Source organism: Camelus bactrianus, chromosome 7, assembly GCF_048773025.1.
Source record: "Camelus bactrianus isolate YW-2024 breed Bactrian camel chromosome 7, ASM4877302v1, whole genome shotgun sequence".
Taxonomy (NCBI): domain Eukaryota; kingdom Metazoa; phylum Chordata; class Mammalia; order Artiodactyla; family Camelidae; genus Camelus; species Camelus bactrianus.
The window spans coordinates 74078757-74102676 of record NC_133545.1 but is presented as its reverse complement, the minus strand read 5'-3'; the positions used below and the strand labels follow the sequence as shown (position 1 = coordinate 74102676).

Sequence of the window (23920 nt, the reverse complement as noted above, 5' to 3'; positions counted from 1 at the left end):
ACTAGGTGGCAATTCTGACTATATGATGTTCTGAGTATGGTTTTCAGTGCCCATTATGCCTTAAAGGCTTGCCAAGCTTTACTGAATATGTGATGCATGGAGGACACTAGGCATTGTGGAGGATAAAGAGAAATACAAAAGATTATCTCTGGCAGACAGAGAATTATAATCTTGGGTGGCAGCAGTGGTGGTAGTGATGGGATAAACCATGTAAACAAATGATGGATAAAAGAACCAGGAATGATAAACAGTATATGACGAGGGTCTACTTTTGGAATACATGCTACATGAAGGCAGGAATTTTGTCCTGTTCACCACTATACGTGAACCACCTAAAAGAATACCTGACACATAGAGTAGGTTAGGAAAAAATGATGTAAGACCAGTCGTCCTCATGAAGGTGTAATTAAATCTTACCTTTTCCTTTTATTACAAATGCCCAGATCCAGTATGTCAGTAGACTGAGAAAGCAAATTTCTTTTTTTTAAATCACAACAGTTAATTCAGGAGTAGAGCAGAACTGTCTGATACTATGTAAATATTGTGTGGCCTAGTAATCTGAGACACTTAAATGGCACTTACCAACAATTAGCTGGTCCCTATTACTAGTTAGGACATTTAATTTCTTTTTTTTTAAAATAGACTTTGTTCATTTAGAGCAGTTTCAGGTTCACAACAAAATTGAGCAGAAAATACAGAGTTCACACATAACCCTCCCCACCCACTCATATATACTCCCCTAACCTCAACATCCCTCATCAGTGTGGCGTATTTGGTACAATGGATGAACCAACATGGGCACATTATTATCAACCCAAAGTCCATAGTTTACATTAGGGTTCACATTGTACATTCTATGGGTTTTGACAAATGCATAATGACATGTAGCCACCACTATAGTACAATACAGAATAATTTAATTGCTGTAAAAATCCTTTGTGCTCCATCTATTCCTCCCTCCCTCCCTCCTTCTCTCCAAACCCCTGGAAACCATGATCTTTTTATTGTTTCTGTAGTTGTGCCTTTTCCAGAATGCCATTTGATTGGAATCGTACAGTTTGTAGCCTTTTCAGACTGGCTTCTTTCATTTAGTAATATGTCTTTTAAGTTTCTTCTATGTCTTTCATGGCTTGGTAGATCATTTTTTAGGGCATTTAATGTCAATGCAAACAACTACAAAAGATTTCTTTTCCTTTTTTAAAAAAAAATTTAATAGTGGTAAAATGGAAATAATATAAAACTTACTATCTTAACCATTTATAAGTGTATAGTTAGTAGTGTTTTAAGTACATCACATTGTTATGCATCCAGTCTCTAGAATTCTTTTCATCTTCCAGAACCAAAACTATACACTCATTAAACAGCTCCCATTCCCCTCTTCCTCCCCCAGCTCCTGGCAACTATGGTTCTACTTTCTATCTCTATGACTTTGACTAGTCTTGGTACCTCATTTAAGTAGAATAATAACAATATTTGTTCTCTTGTTGATGCCTCATTTCACTTAGCGTAATATTTTCAGGTTTCATCCATGTTGCAGCATGTGTGAATTTCCTTCCTGTTAAAGCTGAATTGTATTCCATTGTATATATACACACCACATTTTGTTTATCCATTGGTCCATCGATGGACAGTTGGGTTACTTCCACCTCCTGGCTATTGTGAGTAAAATGTTGCTATGAATATGAGTGCACACTGTTCAAGAGCCTTCATTCAATTTTGGGGGGTATATACCCAAAAGTGGACTTGCTGGATCACATGGTAATTCAAGTTTTAACTTTTTGAGGAACTGCCATACTGTTTTTCACAGTGGCTGCATCATTTTACATTCCCACCAACAGTGCACAGAGGTTCCAATTTTTCTACATCCTCACATTTGTTATTTTGTTACTTTGATAATAACCATTGTAATGGGTGTCAGGTGACCTCATGATTTTGATATGCATTTCCCTACTGGTTAGTGATGTTGAGCATCTTTTCATAAGCTTGTTGGCTATTTGTATTTTTTTTTTTGAGAAATGTCTACTCGATCCTTTGCCCACTTACAAAATGTGGGGATTTTTTTGTTGTTGAGTTGTAGGAGCTCTTCATCTCAGAGTGTTTCTGTATATCCATCTTCAGCACAGAAAGGACAGTCAGTTTATAAAAGTTTAACAGTCATAGTAAAACAAAACTTGTAATTCATTCTCAAAGTAAAATTTTCTCAGAGAGGATAGTTAATGTGGCTTCATAATTCGTGTGATTAATAATTCTTATAATCAGCTGAAGCTTCACTTATTTTTTTCCCCTCCAGGGTTGCTATACAGATTGACATATCTTCTGCTTGTCTCAGTAAAATTTCTGCTAGAGGAAATACTAGTTAATCCTCTTCAATGACTTTGACCATAGTTTTGAAAGTTGTCAAAATGTCACATCTTTTTAACATCTTGGCTTACTTTGATTTAAGGATTCTAAAGTATCTTTTTTTAATTAAGAAATGCATTCTAGATTACATTTGTTTGTAAGTTGTTTTTGTTATGTATTTCCTTTATACTGTAAGTTTGTTTATATTTAAAATATTGCAGAAATCTTGATAATTATATGGAGGTGAGTCCTAGTTTTTATCATGATAGACGTTTGGCTTACTGTTTGCTTGATTTTATGTATTGTAAGAGGAGCACTATTTATCATTATTACAAAAGAGATATTTGAAGACAAAAATCATACCCTTGGTAACTTGGGGTGCACATATCTTCACAGTAGTTGATCTATTCTTTCTGGACCAAGTCTAAAATAATGCCAGAATGAGATACTTTTTGTGAGAAATCATCATTATCTAATTTTAGAACATTTTCATCACAGCCAAAAGAAACCCCATACTCATTACCAGTCACACCTCATTTCCCCTTGCCCCAACACCCTGGAAACAACTACTCTACTTTATGACTATAGATTTCCCTATTCTGGACATTACATATCAGTGGAATCATATGATATGTGCTTTCTTTGTCTAACTTCTTTCAGTTAGGATGTTTTCAAGATTTATCTGTTGAGTATGTATCAGTACTTTATTCCTTTTTATGGCCAAATAATACTCCATTGTATGACTATATTTTGTTTATTCATTCATCAGTTGATGGATATGTGGGTTGTTTCCACTTTTGGGCACTTGTGAATAATGCTGCTATGAGCATTTGTGTATAAGTTTGTATGTGGACATATGTTTTCGGTTCTCTTGGGTACATACCTAGGTGTGGGATTGCTGGGTCATATGGTAACTCTATATTTAACTTCTGGAGGAATTGCCCAACTGTGTCTCTATTAAAAATTTAAAACTTAACTTTACAAACAAAAGTTTGGTACTCTAACTTGACTTTTTCTCTGCTTGGTCTCCCTTTTTGAAAAATGAAATAATTGTGTTAAAGCAGATCCTTTATTACACTTAATTTTTTATATTTTAAAACCATACATACCTCATATTTAACAAAGCATTTTTATGCATTAAAAGGAAAAATTGGCACAGCAGAACCCTTAATAGTAATTCTTTATGTGTTACTAGACTTGGGAAGTAGAAAAAGAAGGTACAGAAATATGGCTTGTAAACTTAAGTGTGGTTTGCCAGGTAATTTTCACACTTTTGGATAAATAATAGGACATATGTGGTCTGTCTCTGTATCCATAACGGAAGGATTAGGGAGACCATCAGTGACAATTTATTCTACCATTCTGGAATTTGGCCCATGGTTTATTTTCTCCAATGCAGCCTAAGTAACAAGTCAGCTAATCTGAGGCAGCTAATTAAAAATTTTCCTTAAATTCCTCATCTGTTAATAAATCTTATATGCTCACCTCAGTTTTTACATTTCTAAATGCATGCTCTATGCTAGATATTGTTAGGCTGCTTTACATACATGATTTAATGAACATATGTGCATTTTTTCTGTCTCTACTCCTTGACGTACACTAATTAGTTATTTATTATACTATTTTGTTATGCCTACCAAATTTCCTCTTTTTCCTCAGTCATTCAAACAGTTTCTTAAATCTTTTTATTTTTAATTGAAAAGACAATTAAAATTGTCCTGAATGGTAATCCTTTACTTAAAACAACTGTCTTTCTTCACTGGCAGTGGGATGGAAAATAAGGGCCAGGTTTTGGAGATCTTTACTGAGATGGGCTCACCAGAACTTGAAACTGATTGAATGTGAGAGGAAGCAACTGGACAGATAAGGGGGAAAGTCCAAAACTACTAGGAGTTTTTAAGCCTGAATGGGTAAGGAGGGCAGAGGTACCATGAAAATAAAAAGGGACATAGAAGCATTTGAAAAATCAGGTGAATTTCTTTTTATCTCGTTCGGTTTGAATTGTTGTGAATGTTCAGTAAGCAGTTTGAATATGGAACTGGAACTGGAGAGAAAAGTTGGCACTAGAAATACAGATGTGGGATCATCATAAATGTCATAGGTAAAGGCATGGTAGGGACGGGGGTATAAACTTGCTTAAAAACAAAATCTGAGGAGAGAACAGTTCAGTGGAGAACACGTGCATTTAGGGGCTGGATGCAGAGGACCAGAAAGGGTAAGAGGAGAATCAAGAAACAGTTGTTTCATGGAATCTAAGAAAGGAGTTTTAAAAAGGGGTGGATCATCTGTGTTAAATACTTTCTAGGAATTGGAGCTTTTGATTTTGATGCCTTTTGGATTATTGGTGACGTCATAAAAGTAGTTTTCAGTACAAGTTGTAAAGAGAATAATAAAATTTTCAGGGGTTTCAGGAGTTAATGTTTCCCCAGGAAGTACAGGTTTCTCTTACAAAATTTGGTCTGTTGACCACAGCTTTGTGGCAGTCTGGCCTAGCAAAAAATAATGTTTTTCCATATAGTGATAGATATGAATTGAGCTTTCTTCAACTGCAAAGGAGACTCTTGCTGTGCTACATTTGCTTTTGCAAAGGTAAAATGTGAATTCTACATCCATGCTATTAATTTAAATGGGTCTTTGTTTTATTTTTTAGTTGGTCAGTTGATTTTATTGTGACTTAATGTATTAAAACTGGGATTCAAAATTCTCAGTTTTACTATATGTTCATATTATATGTTTTGGAATAATGAGATTAGTGATAGATTGCTTTGAAATACGTTGAGAGTCTGGGCTTGGCAGAGAATTCCCCAATGGGAGGCTAAAGGGTAAAGACAACTGTAGTGATCATGTTTTCTTAAATCAAGACACATAACCAGATAAATGGTGGCATAGTCAGAAGCCATAGTATTAATACCCACATTTTGGAATTTTTGAGCAATTTGCTGTGGGGACAGTGAAAAGAAATATTTGAAGTTGGCATTGACCTGGAAAATGTGGAACCAGTGGTTGTATGAGTTAAATGGTTACGGAGCTTTTAGAAAAAGGATGATAAAGAAACCAATGAAGAGACGATGAGGGCTTTGTGACTAGAAACAAACAAAAATAAAATAAACTTGGGAACACATTTGTTTTTCATTTGCTGTATTAGCAAAATAATTTTATTGGCCTCTTAGTTCAATAGGGATTCTACTTTTTTCCAAAAAAAATTTAGCTTAGAGCTAGGGAGAGGATAAGCTTGGGTTACGTCTTCCTAACTAATATTTTGATCTTGAGAAAGCACTGTTCTTTTCCAACCAGAAAACAGAAGCCTTTCCTTTAAGAAAAGGAAAGCATTAGCTTGTTGTCTAGGGTGTGCAAAAAATGATTATAGGCTTGTTGTGAAATTTTTTATTACCTTTTTTCTTTTAGTTTTTATGCTTTGCCATACTTATAATTTAAAAATACAAAGTCTCTAGTACAAAGTTTTATTTAAAAACTAATACTTGAAATTAAGATCTATTGCTGCATCCATTCAGGGAGGATTATAAAGCTGCTATGTTGAGGAGATCTCCTTTGCTCGTAGTCGATGGAACTAGGAATTGGACCCCAGCTTCTCTGACTCAAAGTCGTCTCATTGTGAAGTTTAACGGGGGAGAGAAAACTGGTTCCAAAGTTTACTGATGAATTCTGATTTGCATCCATTTCCTTTGAACATTACCACCTGAGAAGACCTAAAGGGTATATTGACTTGCTGCTACTTGCCATGGGTTATACTGGTAGTAGCTGGTATTAATAGAATAAGAAGATATGGTCTGCATCTTCAGGGAACGCTTGTTCTATCAGGGATGGCATATATGCATATGTAAATAATTATTTTACATTGAAGTATGTCCTAGATGAGAGGTATATATGAAAGGAAGCAATATGGGAGGAAGTGGAAGATAGAGTTGGGTGCCAGTACTGTTCTCAGGAAATGTTTCAGCAAGATGATTTTTGTACTGAGCTAGAAAGAAGCAAGGCGTTTGCTTGGCGGACTACTAGGAAAATAACTGAAGTGCCGAAATCAACATGAACAAAGAGTAAAAGCACTTTGTTACCCAAAGACCCGTAAGATTGGCTTCTGTTAACTCCGAAGTATGTCCTTTTAGTATCAGCCTTGACTTAGTTTTAATAAGAAGGTAGAGCTATGTATTTCAGAAAAAGCAGACAAGTTAGTAGCAAGTAGGTAAAGTGTGAGCAAAGATAGGAGGATGAATTTTGAAAGGCAGGGTTGCATATTTTGCAACTAAAGGTAGATACTACATTTGTGTAGCTAAAAGACCCTTTGGTTATTGTAGTAGTTTGTAACAGTTATTAGTGGTATATTTTTATATAAATATATTTGTTAACAGTTTAAGAACAGCCTGTTAGAGATAATATACTTTTGGTGGAAATTATACTCTGATTTTATTACTTGCTGCTGTTACTTTGTATTTGGGGTTTTTAAAAAAATTTGTTTTGTCTTAATAATCATGCAACTTGTATGATTGGGTTAACTTATTTGTATTACAATGAGTGACCTTTGTGACTGATGACATTTAAACATTTCAAGCATAAAACCAGATTAATTTATTCATTTAACACTTATTATTGAGTCCAACTATGTGCCAACCCCCCTACCTTTTAAAATATAGATGGACTTTTCAGTAATTGCCTCAGACATTTTTCAGAGCAATAGCAAAAGCAGTACTATTTAGGTATTTTTATATTTTGCTACAGTGTAACTCTTAAGCTTAAAATAATTCCAATTTATTTCACTTTAAGGTACATTTTTAAGATTTGTATATTCTTATGCACATATATACAAAAATTAATGGCTTATGAAACTCATACTATTTTTTAAGTGTTAATGACATTGAGCAATTTGAAGCAGTACTGTGGGGCCTTGTAACAACATGAGAAGGCTTGAATGCCAATATTTTATTTATTTATATTCCGTCTTACAGTGGGAAGAATTTGAGTTAGTTTAATTTCATTTTAGATCTATTACTTGTGTCAGTTTGTTTTCTTAATTGTCCTGATTGAAAATCCAGCCAACAATTAAATTTAATACTTGTTCCTATCCTACATCTGTTAAGTGAATATGAAGAGAATTTGATACATTTTAGAGGTGGAGCTAATACAACTTGCTGAAGGATTGACTGGATGTTGGGGATGAGGGAAGGTAAAGGTAGGAATCAGGATGATTCCCAGTTTTTAGTCTTGAGCAGCCCATTGAATAGTGTTGCTATTTGGACATGTTCGTGATGCCCATGAGACACCCAGTGGACAATCGAGTAGACAGCTATTTGGAGAGATTAAACAAACACATTCTCGTTAGCTTTAGTCCTTAGATAAACAAGGAAACTCCTCTACCCTTTTAAAGAACCAAATCTTGACACATAAATGGATACCTTAAAGAGGATAGTCTTACTGTGTGTGACTTTAGAGGCCTTAGAGAATTAGTTTGTTGATTTAGGGTTGGGGAAAAAAACTTTAGTGTTTTGAAGAAATAAAGAAAAAATAATTTGTTTTGAACTTTAAAACAGTGAATATTAAACTTCATTTTTGTTTGCATCAAAAATTCTAATGTATTAGAAGTATCTCTGACTTGTCTGAGTAGGCTAATTAACCAGTTCTTGAAATCATTCATTTTAATGTGATTTGCACTGCGCTAGCTATAAAAGTACAATAAGACAGTCCAGTCTCTGTCTTCAGTTTAATAGTCTAATGGGTGAGACTTTTCATGGGTGTTACTAGAGCAACGTATTACTGACTACTCAGTGCTGGGAGCTGGGAGCAATTAGGGAGGGAAGGTTCAAGAAAGGGTTCACAAAGGAAATAACACGTTAGCCAGAGTCTTACTGTGTTACCTCAACAGCAAGAGCAGAAATTGTGAAACTGATGAGGGGTGGAGGGTTGCTGGTGGTGGTGTTGGCAAATAATTCTGTATGGCTGACGAGTCATACTCTGAGTAAGAGAATGTTATAAAAAGAAGGTAGGAAAAAGGCAGCTTTCAAAATATGTTATGAGTAAATTAAGGAATTGGCAGTTTATCGTGGAGGAAATAGATCCATTGGAGGATTTTTAAGTGTGAAATTAACATTAAAATGATCGGATTTGCTTTTTGGAATAATAACTGAGATACAAATGAAATTATATAAGGAGTTTGTTATGTGACTTTCTCAAGACTTTTAAGGATAGACTTAGCTATAAAATGTCTTCTTAAAGGCTTTTTTGTTTGCTTACTTCAGAAATATCATTTAAAAATGATAAAGGGTATACATAGTACCTGTAAGTTTATGTAAATATACCATTTAGCTTTATTTTTGCTCATTTAGGACAGTAAGTGTGATTCAAAGTACTTTCTTGCTTTAGTGTAATTATGTGTAACTAAATAAGTGAATTACTTTATTAGTGTTTAGTCCAGTGCTGTTCTCATACAAACTGTCACATAGCGCTATGTTTATAAATAACATTGCTTAGTATATTATGGCTTGTTTTTCAGTTTCACAGTGACACCTTCACTAGAGACAATGGAAATGGTGGTCAGGAAGTTAAATGAACTTGTGTGTGGGTACTCTCCATTTCATACAGTTAAATGAACGTTGGTGATGTTACCTCACTAGTGCTTTCAGGCGCTATGGGGACATTAAATTTGATGTGGTATTGAAAGAAGAAAACCTTCTTTTGTTTAGGCAAGGATTCATATCTAAGATTAATTTTTTTAACATGTAAGAATTAAACATGCTCCAAGGATACAAGGCATGACAAATATTAATCTGACAGTGATCTTATTCTCACAGTTTAGAGTTGAGCAGAGGAAGTAAGATGTATTCTCTTTATACATTTATCATAAAGAGAAGAAAATGGTGTTTCAAGAGTACACATAAAGTCTAAAAAGAACTGAGAAGGGAAAGATTATTTTTGCATGAGGGAGTAAGAAACTACAAAAGAGCTAGAACTTCAAAGATGTGTAAGATTTGAAGATGTGCAAGTGGAATGACCACTAAGAAGCAAAGAAAAAGCACACACAAAGACACTGAGAGTTGAATCTTTTGGATGTTTTGTTTTGTTTACCATTTACATGCTGCTGATGTCAAGTGCTACCAGGTCCATATAGTATTGTATTATTATGATGCTTTAAGAGATTTAAGAAGGAGTTTTGGTTTGCCAGTACCTCCAAGTTTATCTAGACCCTAATCTCAAAACCTTTTAATTCTTTCATTTAAATACTTCTTGTTTACAGCTGGTGTTTTTTGCTCTTACTTGCTGCTGAACAATGATTTCCTCCCCTTTTTTTTTTGTTTGTTTGTTTGTTTTGCTACTTGATAATTACATGTTTCCTTCTTCATCCATAATTCATCCTCCTCCCAAGAAAAATCCCTAATCACTTTTTGGAAGTTTTCAATGCTGTCAATCTACACATAAAATACAGAGGAACCTAAGACTTGTTGAAAATCAGCTTCCAATCCTCCAAGCAATCAATAACAATACTCCTACTTCTTGAACATACCATATGCCAGTGGTTCTTACAGCACAGCCCCCAAACAGCAGCAGCAGCATCACCTGAGAACTTACAGATGTTCAGGCTGCACCCCAGACCTACAGAATCAGAAACTCTTGAGGGTAGGGCCCTACAACCCTTGTTTTAACAAGCCCTCCTGGTGATTCCGAAGCATGCTCAAATTTGACAATATAAATGAAGCATGCTTTATAATACTCAGCACTCCCAGGCAAATAAATTGGCCTAGAATATATGACTCCTTTTGATCTCTGGTCTAGGAAAGGTTTTGTTTAAAGAAAGAGATCTGTAGTAGCAAATAACACTGAAAGAGTTTCAGTAATTGACCCAATAGTAATAGTTAACATTTACTGAGCCCATTTTTTTGTACCAGGCTCTTTGCTGAGAGTAGGTATTATCCTCATATTACAGAGGGCGAGACATAGGTTAAACATGTTCAGTGTCATACAGCTAGAGAATGTCAGATCCAGCATTTTAATTCAAGCAGCTAACTATAAAGCTGACTTTTTTGTTAGGAAATAAGTTTCGACTTGAGGATATCTTTTTTAATACAGTTGGGTAGAATTTTTTTTGATGTCAGCTTTTTTTTTTAATGTACAAAACATAGTTTTTATGTTTAATGGATGACTACTTTATTTATACTAAGTCATAGATTTGTATCTCTGAGGGGTGTAAAAATTTCTAAGTACACTACTTATGTAGACTTGTTTTAATAGAACATGATTCATTGGAAGCTTGAATGTAGAAAGCATCCCATGTTGTTCTAGGCTTTAAGAAAACTGGATATATAAAATTCAAACACAAATTAGACATTTATTTGTGCACAAAAGTGTTCTCAAGGTTCATTTTATGAGAAATGAAAAGTCATTTCCTATAAAACTTTTGTTTTGCACATTTCTTAGTAACATAACTTGTAAAAGAAGAAATGCTTCGCATGATTACAGCACATATTCCAGAAGGGCATTCCCATTTTATAATTAAATTCATCCCTCTTCCCTTTTCTTTGTAGTTTTGTGTATGTGTGTGTGTGTGTGTGTGTGTGTGTGTATTTTTTTTTTTTCCAATGACAGTGTGTTCCTTTCCCCTGTGTTTTTGCAACTGTTTGGGGCAATATCCTTCAGTTCATTGTATTAACATAGAATATTTTGTGATGCTTTAAGATACTATAAATATTGAAAATCCCTGAGCAGAGGAAATACAAAAATTCTGATTAAATAAGCAGGATATATGTGTAAGTAACTGGGAGGATCTTGCTAATGTGGAATAATGAAATCATGAACAATCTTTTCTACTTTTACTTTTTCTTAACATCTAAGTTTTGAATAGGTAATACATTCATGTAATCCAAAAGGTATGAAAGGACGCATAGTAATGTTTCCTTCCCATCCATTTTCTACAGCTACCCATTCTCTTGCCCACAGACAACAACCTTTGTTAATAGTTTGTCTTTCAGAGATGTTTCATGTACATGTACAAACAAATACAAATATATTTTTTTCTTTCTAACACCAACAGTAGTGTGTTACATACACTATTGTGTTCCCTGCTTTTTTACCCTTAATATATATTTTCAAGATCTTTCCATATCACTGTATATCAAGAGCTTCCTCATTTGTTTTCAGCCATATCATATTTGACTGTATGAATGAAACAAATCTACTTAGCCAATCCTCTACTAATAAGTCTTTTCCAGTTGTTTGCAGTCTTTTGCTGTTATAAACAGTTCTGTGATAAATAACTTTGTGTGTACATCATTTCATGAATGTGTGCCATTTATCTAGAGAAGAAATTTGTAGAAGTGCAGTTCCTAGGTTAAGGGGTTATGTGTATTTGTCATTGCCAAATTACCCTCCTTAGGAGTTGTGCTAATGTTCTTTTCTACCAGCATTGCATCAAGGTTCTGGTTTTCCCACACCCTCATCAATAGCCCATTTACTTTCTAAATACTTTTTTTTTTACCCTAGTACACTTACATACTTTGAGAACTTTGTTACCACAAGAAATAATTTCATAAATGTGGAGAATTTTGCTTTGGCATCGTGCCAATGCAGAACAAGATTCTAATAAATCTTTTCATCTTAAAAAATGCATATTCCTGTTTTAGGTCTCTAAGATCATGATAAAGTTTAGTTGTTTTTCAGAGAAAACCAAAAAACTCACTATTCTAGATGTAAGGGCTTATTTTAAGTTTATTTCAAGTGCTCTATGTTAAAGTATGTCATAACCAGAAAAAGTTAAGAATCTTGAATTAAAGTTTTAACTGAATTTTAAAAAATATAAACATAAAATTCTTAGTTGCTTAATTATCAGCATCATAAGGAGGAAAAATAAAATGATGAAAAGTTAAATGTTACCAGACTTCATTTGTATTAATAATTTGTTGAATAGTAAAACCCGAATGCTTTCAATATGTCTTTAAGCCTGGAAGAAAGTAGGCTCCTTTGAAATTAAATTTCAGCAATGTAGTTGAGTGGTAAATTTAAACAATTCACAATGCTGACTTTCAGTGCTTCTGAAAGCAGGAAGCGTATTACTGACATGCAGAAATATTCCAGCCCAAAGAACATCCCTACTGCCATATGTGGTAAGAATTTGTCACTAACTCACAAACCACTTCTGTAATGCAGTGAATAAGCAGAATTAGTCTTTGTTGGACATTTCCAGTTCAATATGAAAGAACTTTGTTTTGCAGTGTCTTGTAAGTAATTATTAGCTTATATCTTGGAAGGAGCCTGGCACATCATGGGTGCTCAAGGTTTATTGAGAAAAGGCATAAAGAAACTTGTACATAATCTTTTAGGCATGATTTAAAAATTTGGTTTTTGAGACCCTGAGTTAAATATTCTGACTTATTAATGTTTTCTTTAAATAAAATTACTTCTATCCTAATGTCCCCTTTCTTTCACTGCTATTTGGAATATTAATCTTATGCTTGCACTTATGCTAAAAAAGAAATTATCCTTAGAGTCAGTGATTAGGGGGTAGGGAGATATTGTGAACTTAGAAAAACAGGAAAATGAGTTGTGAGAAATTGGGATCAGCAAAATTCAATAAAGAGCTATTTATCATTAAATTTTTCATTAAAATTTTAAAATATTAATGTTTTTCTAAACTTGAATTTTCTTTTCTTTCCTTTTCTTTTCTTTTTTTTTTTTTGTATTTTAAGCGATTAAGAAGATTGTCTACCAAATATAGAACAGAAAAGATTTATCCCACAGTCACTGGAGAAAAAGAAGAAAATGTTAAAAAGAACAGATACAAGGACATACTGCCATGTAAGTTTGAAATACCCTTAATGGAACAAATGGAAATGCTAATTAGCAGTTTTATAGCATAGACTTCCTAATGAGTTTGTTAAGGAGGTAGTCATTTAATCTCTCTTTCAAGGTACACTACAAGATAATAATTTCTGATTGTGCTTGCTTTTCCTTTTGTTGCTCTAGTTGGTTTTATTGTTTAATTTTTTTTCTTTAAGCATCACAGTTACCTTGATGCTAACTTACTTTTAAATACTGAAAAATCCAAGTAAAAATACCTTTTGTGGACTCTGTTCAAAGAAGTTATTTTGTTAAAATAATACAGATAGATAATTCAATAAATATAATTGAATATATTTTGTAAAATATTAACTCATTTATTGTCTATTCACAATAAGAACCCTAATTGATTAATTATGCATTAAAATGAACCGTAAGATGATTCATGCCTGTGTGTCTGCTGTCCTCAGCAGTCTAAATATGTATCTCTGATGGCATGCCTTAGACTGATAGCGTTATGTTCTAATAATAATAATATAATTATATTCTTACATATGAGACATAGAGAAATAGAGAAGTTAAATACCTTGTCACTTAGCTAATAGGGTGGATGAGAATTTAAACCTAGGCAGTTTTTGTATCCAGAGCATTAGTTCTCAACTAGGGTGATCTTGCTCCTGAAGGGACATTTAGCGATGTGTGGAGATGTTTTGGTTGTCACAGTCAGGATGTGGAGTGTGCAGGCTGCTACTGGCATCTAGAGGGTGGAGACCAGGGATGCTACCGCATCCTCTGATATGGGGCTACCGCCTCCCAAAGCAAAGAATTATCCAAGGTCATAATATCAATAGTGCTGAGGTTGAGAAATCTTGCCCTAGAGCCTGAGCTCTTAATCACTGTGCTATAGGCAGAGTAGCAGTGCCTTTTTCCCTTTAAGTTATTTAAGATTTAATAAGTCAGTTTCCAATAAATTTCTAGTTATTTTAATTTGGAAAATTGTACTGAAAGTAATAGTTTTTGAGATATGTTTACTTACTGTCATAAGAATAATATGTTGTCAACTTCCTTTGAATATTTAGTATGTCCAGCGCTTGCAGATGTTCTATTTTTTAAAAACAGCTTTATTGAGGTATAATCTACATAGCATAAAATTTACTCATTTTAAGAAAAGGGAACCTTGTGTATTATTGGTGGGAATATAAATTGGTGCAGCCACTGTGGAAAACAGTATGGAGGTTTCTCGAACCTAAATATAGAACTGCTATATGACCCAGCAGTTCCACTCCTGGGTGTATATCCAAAAAAAACCCAAAAACACTAATTTGAAAAGATACATATACCCCAGTGTTCATAGGAGCATTATTTACAATTGCCAAGATATGGAAACAACCTTAAGTGTTCATCAACAGATTAATGGATAAAGAAGATATGGGGTGTGTGAATGTGTGTATACATATATACACATACACAATAGGATACTATTCAGCCTTAAAAAATAATGATATTTTGAAACAATATGGATGGACTTGGAGTGCATTATGCTAAGTAAGTCAAACAAAGACAAATCTGAATGTATTCGTATAATATCACTTATATGTGGAATCTAAAAAATGCAATAAACCAGTGAATATAATAAAAAAGAGGCAGACTTACAGGTGCAAGGAACAAACTACTGGTTACCAGCTTTGGGGGGCAAGATAGGGGTGGGGGAAGTGGGAGCCACAAACTATTGGGTGTAAGATAGCCTTAAGGATGTATTATACAACATAGGGAGTATAGCCAATATTTTGTAATAACTGTAAATGAAAAGTAATCTTTAAAATTGTATTAAATTTTTTTAATTTTTAAAAAGAAAAAACTTACCCATTTTAAGTGTACAATTCAGTGATTTTTAAGTAAGTTTGTAGAATTATATAATCATCAACACAATACAGTTTTAGAATATTTACATCACACTGAAAAGATAGTTTATAATCTTCAGTCCTGGGCAACCACTAATCTGCTTTCTGTCTCTAGATTTTCCTTTTTAGGAAATTTCATGTAAATATAATCGTATAACATGTAGTCTTTTGTGCCTGCCTTTTTGCACTTAACATGTTTCTGAGATTCATCCGTGTTATACATCAGTAATTCATTCCTTTTTGTTGTTCAGTAATATTCCATTGTGTGAATAATGCTGCTATAAACATTTCCGTACAAATCTTTGTATGGACGTAAGATTTCATTTCTCTTAGATCTATATTTTCTGGGTCTGTGGAAGCTTCTGTTTAACTTTTTAAGGGACCACTAGACTGTTTTTCAAAGTATCTGTGTAACATTTTACTTTCCCACCAGCAGCGTATGAGGGTTGAAATTTCTCCACATCCTTACCAACACCTGTTATTGACAGTCTTTTTTATTATGATTATTCTAGTGGGTATATCTAGAGGTATCTCCTTGTGGTTCTAATTTGCATTTCCCTAATGACTAATGATGTTGAACATCTTTTCCTGTTCTGTTAGTCACTTGTATGTCTTCTTTGGTGAAAAATCTTTTCAAATCATTTGTAGTTTTTTAAAATTGATTTTTTTATCCTATTGAGTTGTAAACGTTTTTTATATATCTGAGATACAAGTCTTTTTTTGAGATCTTATGATGCACATTTTTTCCCCAGTTTGTGGTTTATCTTTTCATTTTCTTAATGGTATCTTTTAAAGTTGTGCAAGCTTTTAATTTTGAAGAAGTCTAGTTTATCAGTTTTATGGATCATGCTTTTGATGTTTAGTCCAAGAACCCTTTGCCTAATCCAAGCTTACAAAGATTTTCTCCTATGTTTTCTCATTTTAGTCCTAGAAGTTTTATAGTTTTAGTTCCTACATTTAAGTCTATAATCCATTTTGAGTTAATTTTTACCACGGTGTGAGGTTAGGGTCTAAAATAATTTTTGTGTGTATAGCATTGTTCAAGCATCAATTTTTGAAAAGATTATCCTTTCTCCATTGAATTGCCTTGATACCTTTGTTTGAAATCATTTGACCATAAATGTAAGGGTTTATTTCTGGACTCTTAATTCTATTTCATTGACTTATTATTAAGCCAATATCAAACTGTCATGATTACTGTAGCTTTATAGTAAGTTTTAAAAGTAAGAAGTATTAAGTCTTCTAATTGTGTTCTTATTTTTAAAAATTGATTTGGTTCTTTTGAGTCCTTTGCATTTCCATATCAATTATAGGATCAGCTTGTCAGTTTCTGCAAAACTTCTACTGGAATTTTGATAAGAATTGTGTTGGATCTTTGGATCAATTTAGGGAGAATTGCCATCTTAAACCATATTGACTCTTCCAACCTATGAACATGGAGCGTCTCCCTACATTTATTTGGATCTTCTTTAATTTCACTCAGCAGTGTTTTATGGTTTTCAGTATACAAGTCTTGTATTTCTTCTTTAAAAAAATTCTTTATCCTATTGTGAATAGAATTATTTTAATTTTATTTTCAAGTTCTTTATTACTAGTATATAGAAACACAATTTATATTTGCATATAGATTTTTTTAATCCACTGAAATTCCTAAACTTGTTTATTTTAGTATTTAGTATTTGTGTGTGTATGTGTAGCCTTTAGGATTTTTTACGTATCAGAATCTTGTTATTTGCAAATAATGATAGTTTTACTACTTCCCTTTCAATCTAAATGTCTATTTTGCCTTATTGCACTGGCTAGAACCTTTAGTATAATGTTGCAGTGGCAAGAGCAGACATCCTTGCTTTTGATCCATAAAAAGTGGTTTCATCACTGTTCAAAGATCACTTAGGTTTTTCTCAAGCTATCTTGCAGATTTTGCTAGAACAGTGAGGACAATCCCAGAATTAAGAAATTCCTAGATACTCCATGTTAAGGATGAACTGGCTTTTTTTTTCTGTTGAGGGGCTAAAACTGGGTTGGCTAGCCTTTAGAAGCGATGGAACAGGGTACTCTGCCTATTCCAATATTAATTATGGGATCCTTTTATTTCTCAGACCTAGGATTTAGACAATAGTTGTCTTTCCTGGAGGTGACAATGTTTATATATATTCTTGTTGTTGCAATAGATTGTTGATGTTTGTTCAAGAAAAAAAAAGTTGCTGCTTTAACCTGAGCCTCTTCTAATGAATATTGATTTTATCTACTTGGAGTTGGACTCGTGGGAGATTGTAGCGGCAGTCAGCAAAATCATGGAGAGGAATGTTTGTTTTCATTTCTTTAATATTCTTTAAATTATTTCTGTTCATGTTATGCTTAATAGGAGCACCAATGAAGGATATTAAAATTTGCATGACTTGTTATATATGCAGCATAATACTGATTTTTAAATGCTCAATAATGTACTATCATTATATAGTATAGAGCAGTGACTACAAAATTTGCCTGTGGTTTAGAGTTTTTTAAAAACGAGCCATTGCTATGCCCTATCTTGAATTTACCGAATCAAACTTAACTGCAGAATATTGGACTCAGAATTCTTGCATTTTAATTTGCTTCCCCCCGGCCCTCAGCTGCTGTATAATTAGCAATAGATGAAATAAGATTGGCAAAATGTGATGATTATTGAACTTGAGTAATGGATATATGGGGATTCATTAAACTATTTATATTTTTGTGTATGCATAAAATTTTCCATCACAGAAAATTGAAAAAAAAAAAACTTCCCAGCTTGCATATAGCAGCCTGGCACCGGGCTAGACTATTATTTGGGAGCCACAGTTCTCATGTGGATTCAGAATCCCCAGAAATGTTTACTAAGGATCCAATGGTAAACCAACTATTGTACGAAGTCTCTGCCTTTGAGTTACTTTGAATATAGGCTGATATGCCACATGAATTAGGGTAATTAACGGGGACCCCTCATTACTGGCAAACGTGGTGAGAGGAAGCTTCATATAGTTTCTTAACTATCATTATCCTAATTACTGAATTATTCTATTCTCGTCCATCCAAAGCATAGCATTTTTTAATATGTATATCCCTTATCCCAAATGGCTTAAAAAAAAAAAAGACATGAACGATGGAGTGAAATAAGAAACAGCATTAATAAACATGTAAGCATTCTCTTTCCTGGAAACGTGGTAAGGAAATAAATAATTTTAATTGTAAGCTAGTATGTCTTTGTTATATATCTTCCTACGAATTTTCAAAGAAGATTTCACCAAAAATAAATAAATAAAATCAGCAGAACTGGGCCTTAGTACTAATGTATAAAAATCGGGTCATTGGCAAATGAATTACTTATTCATTAGTTGTCCTTTTAAAGAGTTTGCTAAGAAGTTTATTAGTATCTGTTACCATTTGTGTATGTCTTTTTGAATTTTAATTGCTTTTAGTAGACATTATCCTTGGATTAGAAAGGACCAAAATATGATACTGACATGTTACATGTTTATGGCCCTGTTTAATCTAGACACCATGAATATTAGATAATCCTACTACTTAAGATTTTGTAGGCTCAAAGTATACCCCCCACAAAATATTTATTAACTACAAAGAGAAAGATAGTAACTTTGCAGTGGAGACACCAGCTGACAACTCATTAACCAAGGGACCAAGGTTAACCTCACAAGTAATATGGCATATTCACATCATGAACTCATTGGTTTGTCTTCTGAGAAGGACATATCGTTGTTCTCAGGTGTTCGTGGCAAAATGCATAACCTCATTCCAATTACAAGAAAAAAATCAGTCAGAGGAACTTTTATATATTGGAAGAGACTTAGGAGAAATAGTAACCAAGTATAATGTGGCATTCTGGAAAGAGAAAAAAAATTTTTTTTAAACTGGTAAAATTTGTATACAGTCTGTTTAATTCATAGCATTATAACAATGTTAGCTTTCTTGTGTTGATAATTGAGTTATGGTTATGTAAGATGTTAACATTAAGGGAAGCTGAGTGAAGGATGTATGAGAATTCTCTATACTATTTTTTCAATTTTTCCATAAATCTAAAATTAGTTTTAAATGAATAGTTTTTAAAAAACCTCTTTGCACTTACCTGTGACCAAGGGCTGATTTTTCTCTTTGCATAGATTTTATTAAATCAGGAGAAAAACACGGACATGTGGAAATGATGTTCAAAGGATATAAACAAGTGGTTTTGGTAAAAGAAATTAACTATATATGAAAAGATGCAACCATTTGCATAATTCAAAAATGCAAGTCTGATTTTTTTATTTTTTAGATTGTCAGCTATTAAAAAGTATGATTAACAGCCAGTTACTTTTACTATTAACAGTTGCATTGTAAAAATTGGTATATACTCTTTACAAAGCAAGTAGCAATTCCTCTGTTAGGAACTTTCTAGTAATGCTGGTTAACAGATATAAGTACTGCAGTGTTCAAGTAGTATGTCTAGCAGGAAAAAATGGCCCATCAATAGTGTATCTAGTTAAATAAATAATGAAACATTCATATAATAGATTCCATATAACATTAAAAAAAGTAAGATGATCTATTTTTGCTCTGGGAAGAGTTCCAGGATATATAACTAATTGAAAAGTAATAAGGTACAGAACACCATGTATACTATGATTGTATTTCTGTACTTTTTCAAAGTACATAGGTATATTCATGAAGATTACTTTTGGAAGGAAAAAAGAACTTTAATACTGTCTTTATTGGGAGAGAGAGAGCCCTGGTGTTCAAGGACAGGGGATGATTGCTTTTCATTTTATATTTCTTTAAGATCTAATTAAAAAAATCATATTTGTATTATTTTTATTTTAAAAATAAAACTACATAATTTTATAAAATTAATAAAATTTATGCTTTAGGACTTTCTTATAAAGATTTTTTTTTAACATACTGGACATTACCTAATAATAAATATTATTGGCCAAGTGCAAGTATTGAGCACTTTTTACACATTTTGTAAACTCATTTGTCATAGTTTACTTAATTTTTATAATATCTTGTGAAATATGAAAGTTAGATTTCCTAATAAGAACTTTGGCAAATGAGCTTGTGTATCAGTGGTTAGAGTTCACTACCTGCTTTGCTTGTTAAAAACTGCAGAGACATAAACCCCAGACTCTTGTATAGTAAATCAAGGATAATGCCCAGGAATTTGTACTTTAAAAGAGCTCCTGAGAGTATTCTGATTCCAGCTTTAAAACACAGCTTTATAATCATTAGACTTACTTCCTGTCAATATGATTTTAGAGATTACCCTGTTGGTATCTGGAGTCAATTTTCATTAATTGTTTTTTCAAGTAAATACTTTTAGTTATTTATTTAATTTTAGTTACGGTTCACTAGAAAAAAACTGTCTGCCAACAGGACATAACTTATGAAATCCTTTTTTTCCTCTTATAGTTGACCACAGCCGAGTTAAGTTGACTTTAAAGACTCCTTCTCAAGATTCAGACTATATCAATGCAAATTTTATTAAGGTATGTATTAACTTTAAATAGTGTTTCTTTGTCATAATTAATGTCTTCCTACAAATTAGTTTTATTAAGAAAACTTTAAAGTGCCTAACATGATACCAACAGCAAAAGAAGTTAAAATAAAATCACAGCCACAACATATTGTGACATTTTCTATTTTTGTTTCTTCTTTCACATTGAAGTCTTACAAACACTTTATAGGTTGCTTAATCTTCTCTTTTCTCCCTTTGAGTTTGTGTATACAAAAGCACATGGTCATTCCTGTTGTTGAACTATATAGGTTGTTAACAATTTTTCTTGATGATAATATTGCAGTGAATGTTGCTATTCTTATTGAGTAATTTCTTAGAATAAATTACCAGGGCCATAATTACTTAATAATACTGATTTTAAATTTTAGAATATAAACTTAGTTTAAAAACTTTTGGCAACTGTCCCTGCATTTCAAGTGACAGCCGAAATGCAAGATTAAATATAGTCTTTATAGATAACCTTTTTTGAATACTCTTTGATCAAAAGCAGTCAAGTTTTTACAGTTATCAATAGACAGATTTAAACTGCTACTTGAGTAAATAAAAGACTGTTTTGTTCCATTAGTTATTTTGTGTGAATCTTTCTAATTATATGACAGTATAATTTCAGTTATATTATATATGGTATTTATACATATTTTAATAAAGTATTTTATTAAGAAAATTATTATGGTGGTAAAAATTATGTGGTAAAATTAATACTATGTCAACATTGAACAGTCATGGTTTCAAATAAAAACTTTTTCCAAAAAAGTCAGTTTTACAACAGTTACGGCAAAACCCAAAACTAATAGGTTAAACAAAAACTAATACATAGGTAGCTCGTTCTTTCAGATATAATTAATGCTTATGCTCTTTTATGAGGACATTTGTTGAAAGTTCTGGTTTTTAATTGCACTTAATAACACTGTATGATTCAATTGTGTGCTGAATTAGTATTTTAGTATTTTAGGACACTATCTTGTTTGGTATATTCTTGGGTTTACCATTGGAAATGTATATAGTAGGTGCTTTATAAACTTTTAAGTTGAGTAAATAAAGGCAACTATAGAAGAATCTAGCTAAGAGAGAACTGTTAGCTAGTTTTAGTATTATTTTTTAGAATCAACACATACTTTTAACTTTCTACTAGTGCTAGCTTTGTTGATGGGATATTAGGGGTTTTGTTTTTAATTTCTAGGTAAATAGTAATTTTAAAATTAGCATAAGGAGGTTTAATTATGAATTCTGTGTACCATGTCTAATAAATACACGAAAGTAATAACGTTTCACCAAAAGCTGAAGTGAAATGAATATGTTGTTATGCTTTTATGTACAATGAAAGAAGAGTTATTTGGAAATTGTTTAGATGAAAACAGCACTATTACTAATAAAATTTGAAACCTTAAAATTTAGTTAAGGAAACATTTTTGGTAATCATAATAAATATGAAATTTGCTCTTAATCATTTTAGGGTGTTTATGGGCCAAAAGCATATGTGGCAACCCAAGGACCTTTAGCAAATACAGTAATAGATTTTTGGAGGATGATATGGGAGTACAATGTTGTAGTAAGTATTACATGTAATAACATGACTTTTTAGCCATAATGATATTTTGATTATAACTAATGTTTACGAAAAAGACAGAAACTGATGTCTAATTAAATTTTGACAAACTTGTTGAAATATTTTAAGAATAGGGTGTGATAATACTTTACATCTTATCCCAAGTCAGTAATTAATAAGACAATTACCAAATAAGACAGATTAGTAGATGGACAGAGGGATAGCTATGTGATAAAACAAGTACTGTGAGATGTTGATGGCAAAGTAGAGATGGTGGCTATACAGTGTTTACTGTAAAATTATTTTAACTTTGCTGTATGTTTGAAACATTACATTGTAAAATGTTGGGATGGTGAAGCACATGTAATGACTTCTATGTTTAAAGACAGTTAAATGCATTCAATCTTTAGATAATTTTGTTAAATGTATATAAAATATTTAATAGTGCTATATTATTGGTTAAATATCCTAAATGTATTATTTTAATACAATTTCAAAAGACAGAAGTAAATCTGTAAGAGTCATTAAATTTAATTCAAGCAAATATATCATGGTATTTGAGGCCAACTTAATTTGTTGCTAATAGTTAGCCCTGAAGGTGTGATTTTGATCATTTCTTTAACTCATACTTTTAATATTAAACCTACCTTTTTTGGACGGGCCAGATATACTTTTGCTCAGAATAAAAAAATAATTCTGAAATGTATATTTTATTGAAAAAGTAAAATTGTGTTTAACTGATATATTCTGCCAACCCCACTTCTTTTTAGATCATTGTAATGGCCTGTCGTGAATTTGAGATGGGAAGGGTATGTACACCTAGTAACACTTAAAATAATTGTGCAGTATTCTTTTTATCACTTCATTTCTAAAGATATATATTTCTAGTCTTTTGTTATATTCTGATCCCATGTTGTTAAAATAGTTACTTTTCCTTTTTTGTGTTCTGCTATTGCTTTTATTTCATCAAAAGGAACAAAGTAATCCCTAAGCACAGAAACTGTCCTTTTATATTTTATAAGTACATTTTATGATATACTTAAAATAATAGATTTTGTACTGTTCCTTAGTATTCTTCAAATATTTAATGGTGTTATAAGTAGAATACTATTTATGGACTGAATAAGATTGAGCAATTAAAATGAATTAAACAATTCTGATTAATTATCATCAGTTTATAGCTTGAATATTTTAATTTCTCTGTCTGCAAATACCACTACCTTTTTATAATGCTATCTCCAAAGTAAAGAGAAGAAAATTCCTTAATCTGAAATTTTTAACATTAGTTAAAAATTCTATACAAGTGAAATTCATTTCAAAAGTATTGTCATCTCTTGCAGCATCAATTCCTAAGTCTTCATTTTTGGAGATGATAATGCATTTACAGAGAATAAGTATTAAATAAAACTTAATTGCGGTCTTCTATAAATGTGACAAACTATGTGATGATTTGTCGAAGTTTCATTATACAAGTGTGATTCATTAGTTAAAGTGAGAATCATTTTGAAGCTGTAAAATTCTTGTTAAAATTTTCAGAAAAGGATATGTTGCATAAAGCAAGATAGTACATCTTTCAGTTATATGAGATGTTATGATGTGTAAATCATTTGAAGATCTTATTTTTACTAGTAATTTTTGTCATTCCTCCCAACCACATCACTTACTTATAGTGGAGGTATTACTAATATTAGACATAAAATAAACAATCTAAGATTAGAAAATATACAGACTGAGAAATTAAGTGATTATCTGTTTAAGTATTTTCACTATGTATTTCAGTACTGTTATTATTAGTCAATTGTATTAGGAAATTTAAATTTCACCTTC

The 23920-nt window shown here is 32.3% G+C and overlaps 1 protein-coding gene across 2 annotated transcripts in view; it reads left to right on the top strand.

Annotated features, from left to right (window-relative positions):
• PTPN12 (protein tyrosine phosphatase non-receptor type 12) overlaps positions 1-23920 on the top strand; it is a 78857-nt gene that overhangs the window by 19199 nt on the left and 35738 nt on the right. For both annotated transcript variants that reach the window (XM_074367601.1, XM_074367600.1), the window contains exons 2-5: positions 13026-13134; positions 20442-20518; positions 22001-22096; positions 22864-22902. In XM_074367601.1, the coding sequence (XP_074223702.1) occupies positions 13026-13134; positions 20442-20518; positions 22001-22096; positions 22864-22902 (321 nt within the window). The remainder of the gene's footprint in view (positions 1-13025; positions 13135-20441; positions 20519-22000; positions 22097-22863; positions 22903-23920) is intronic.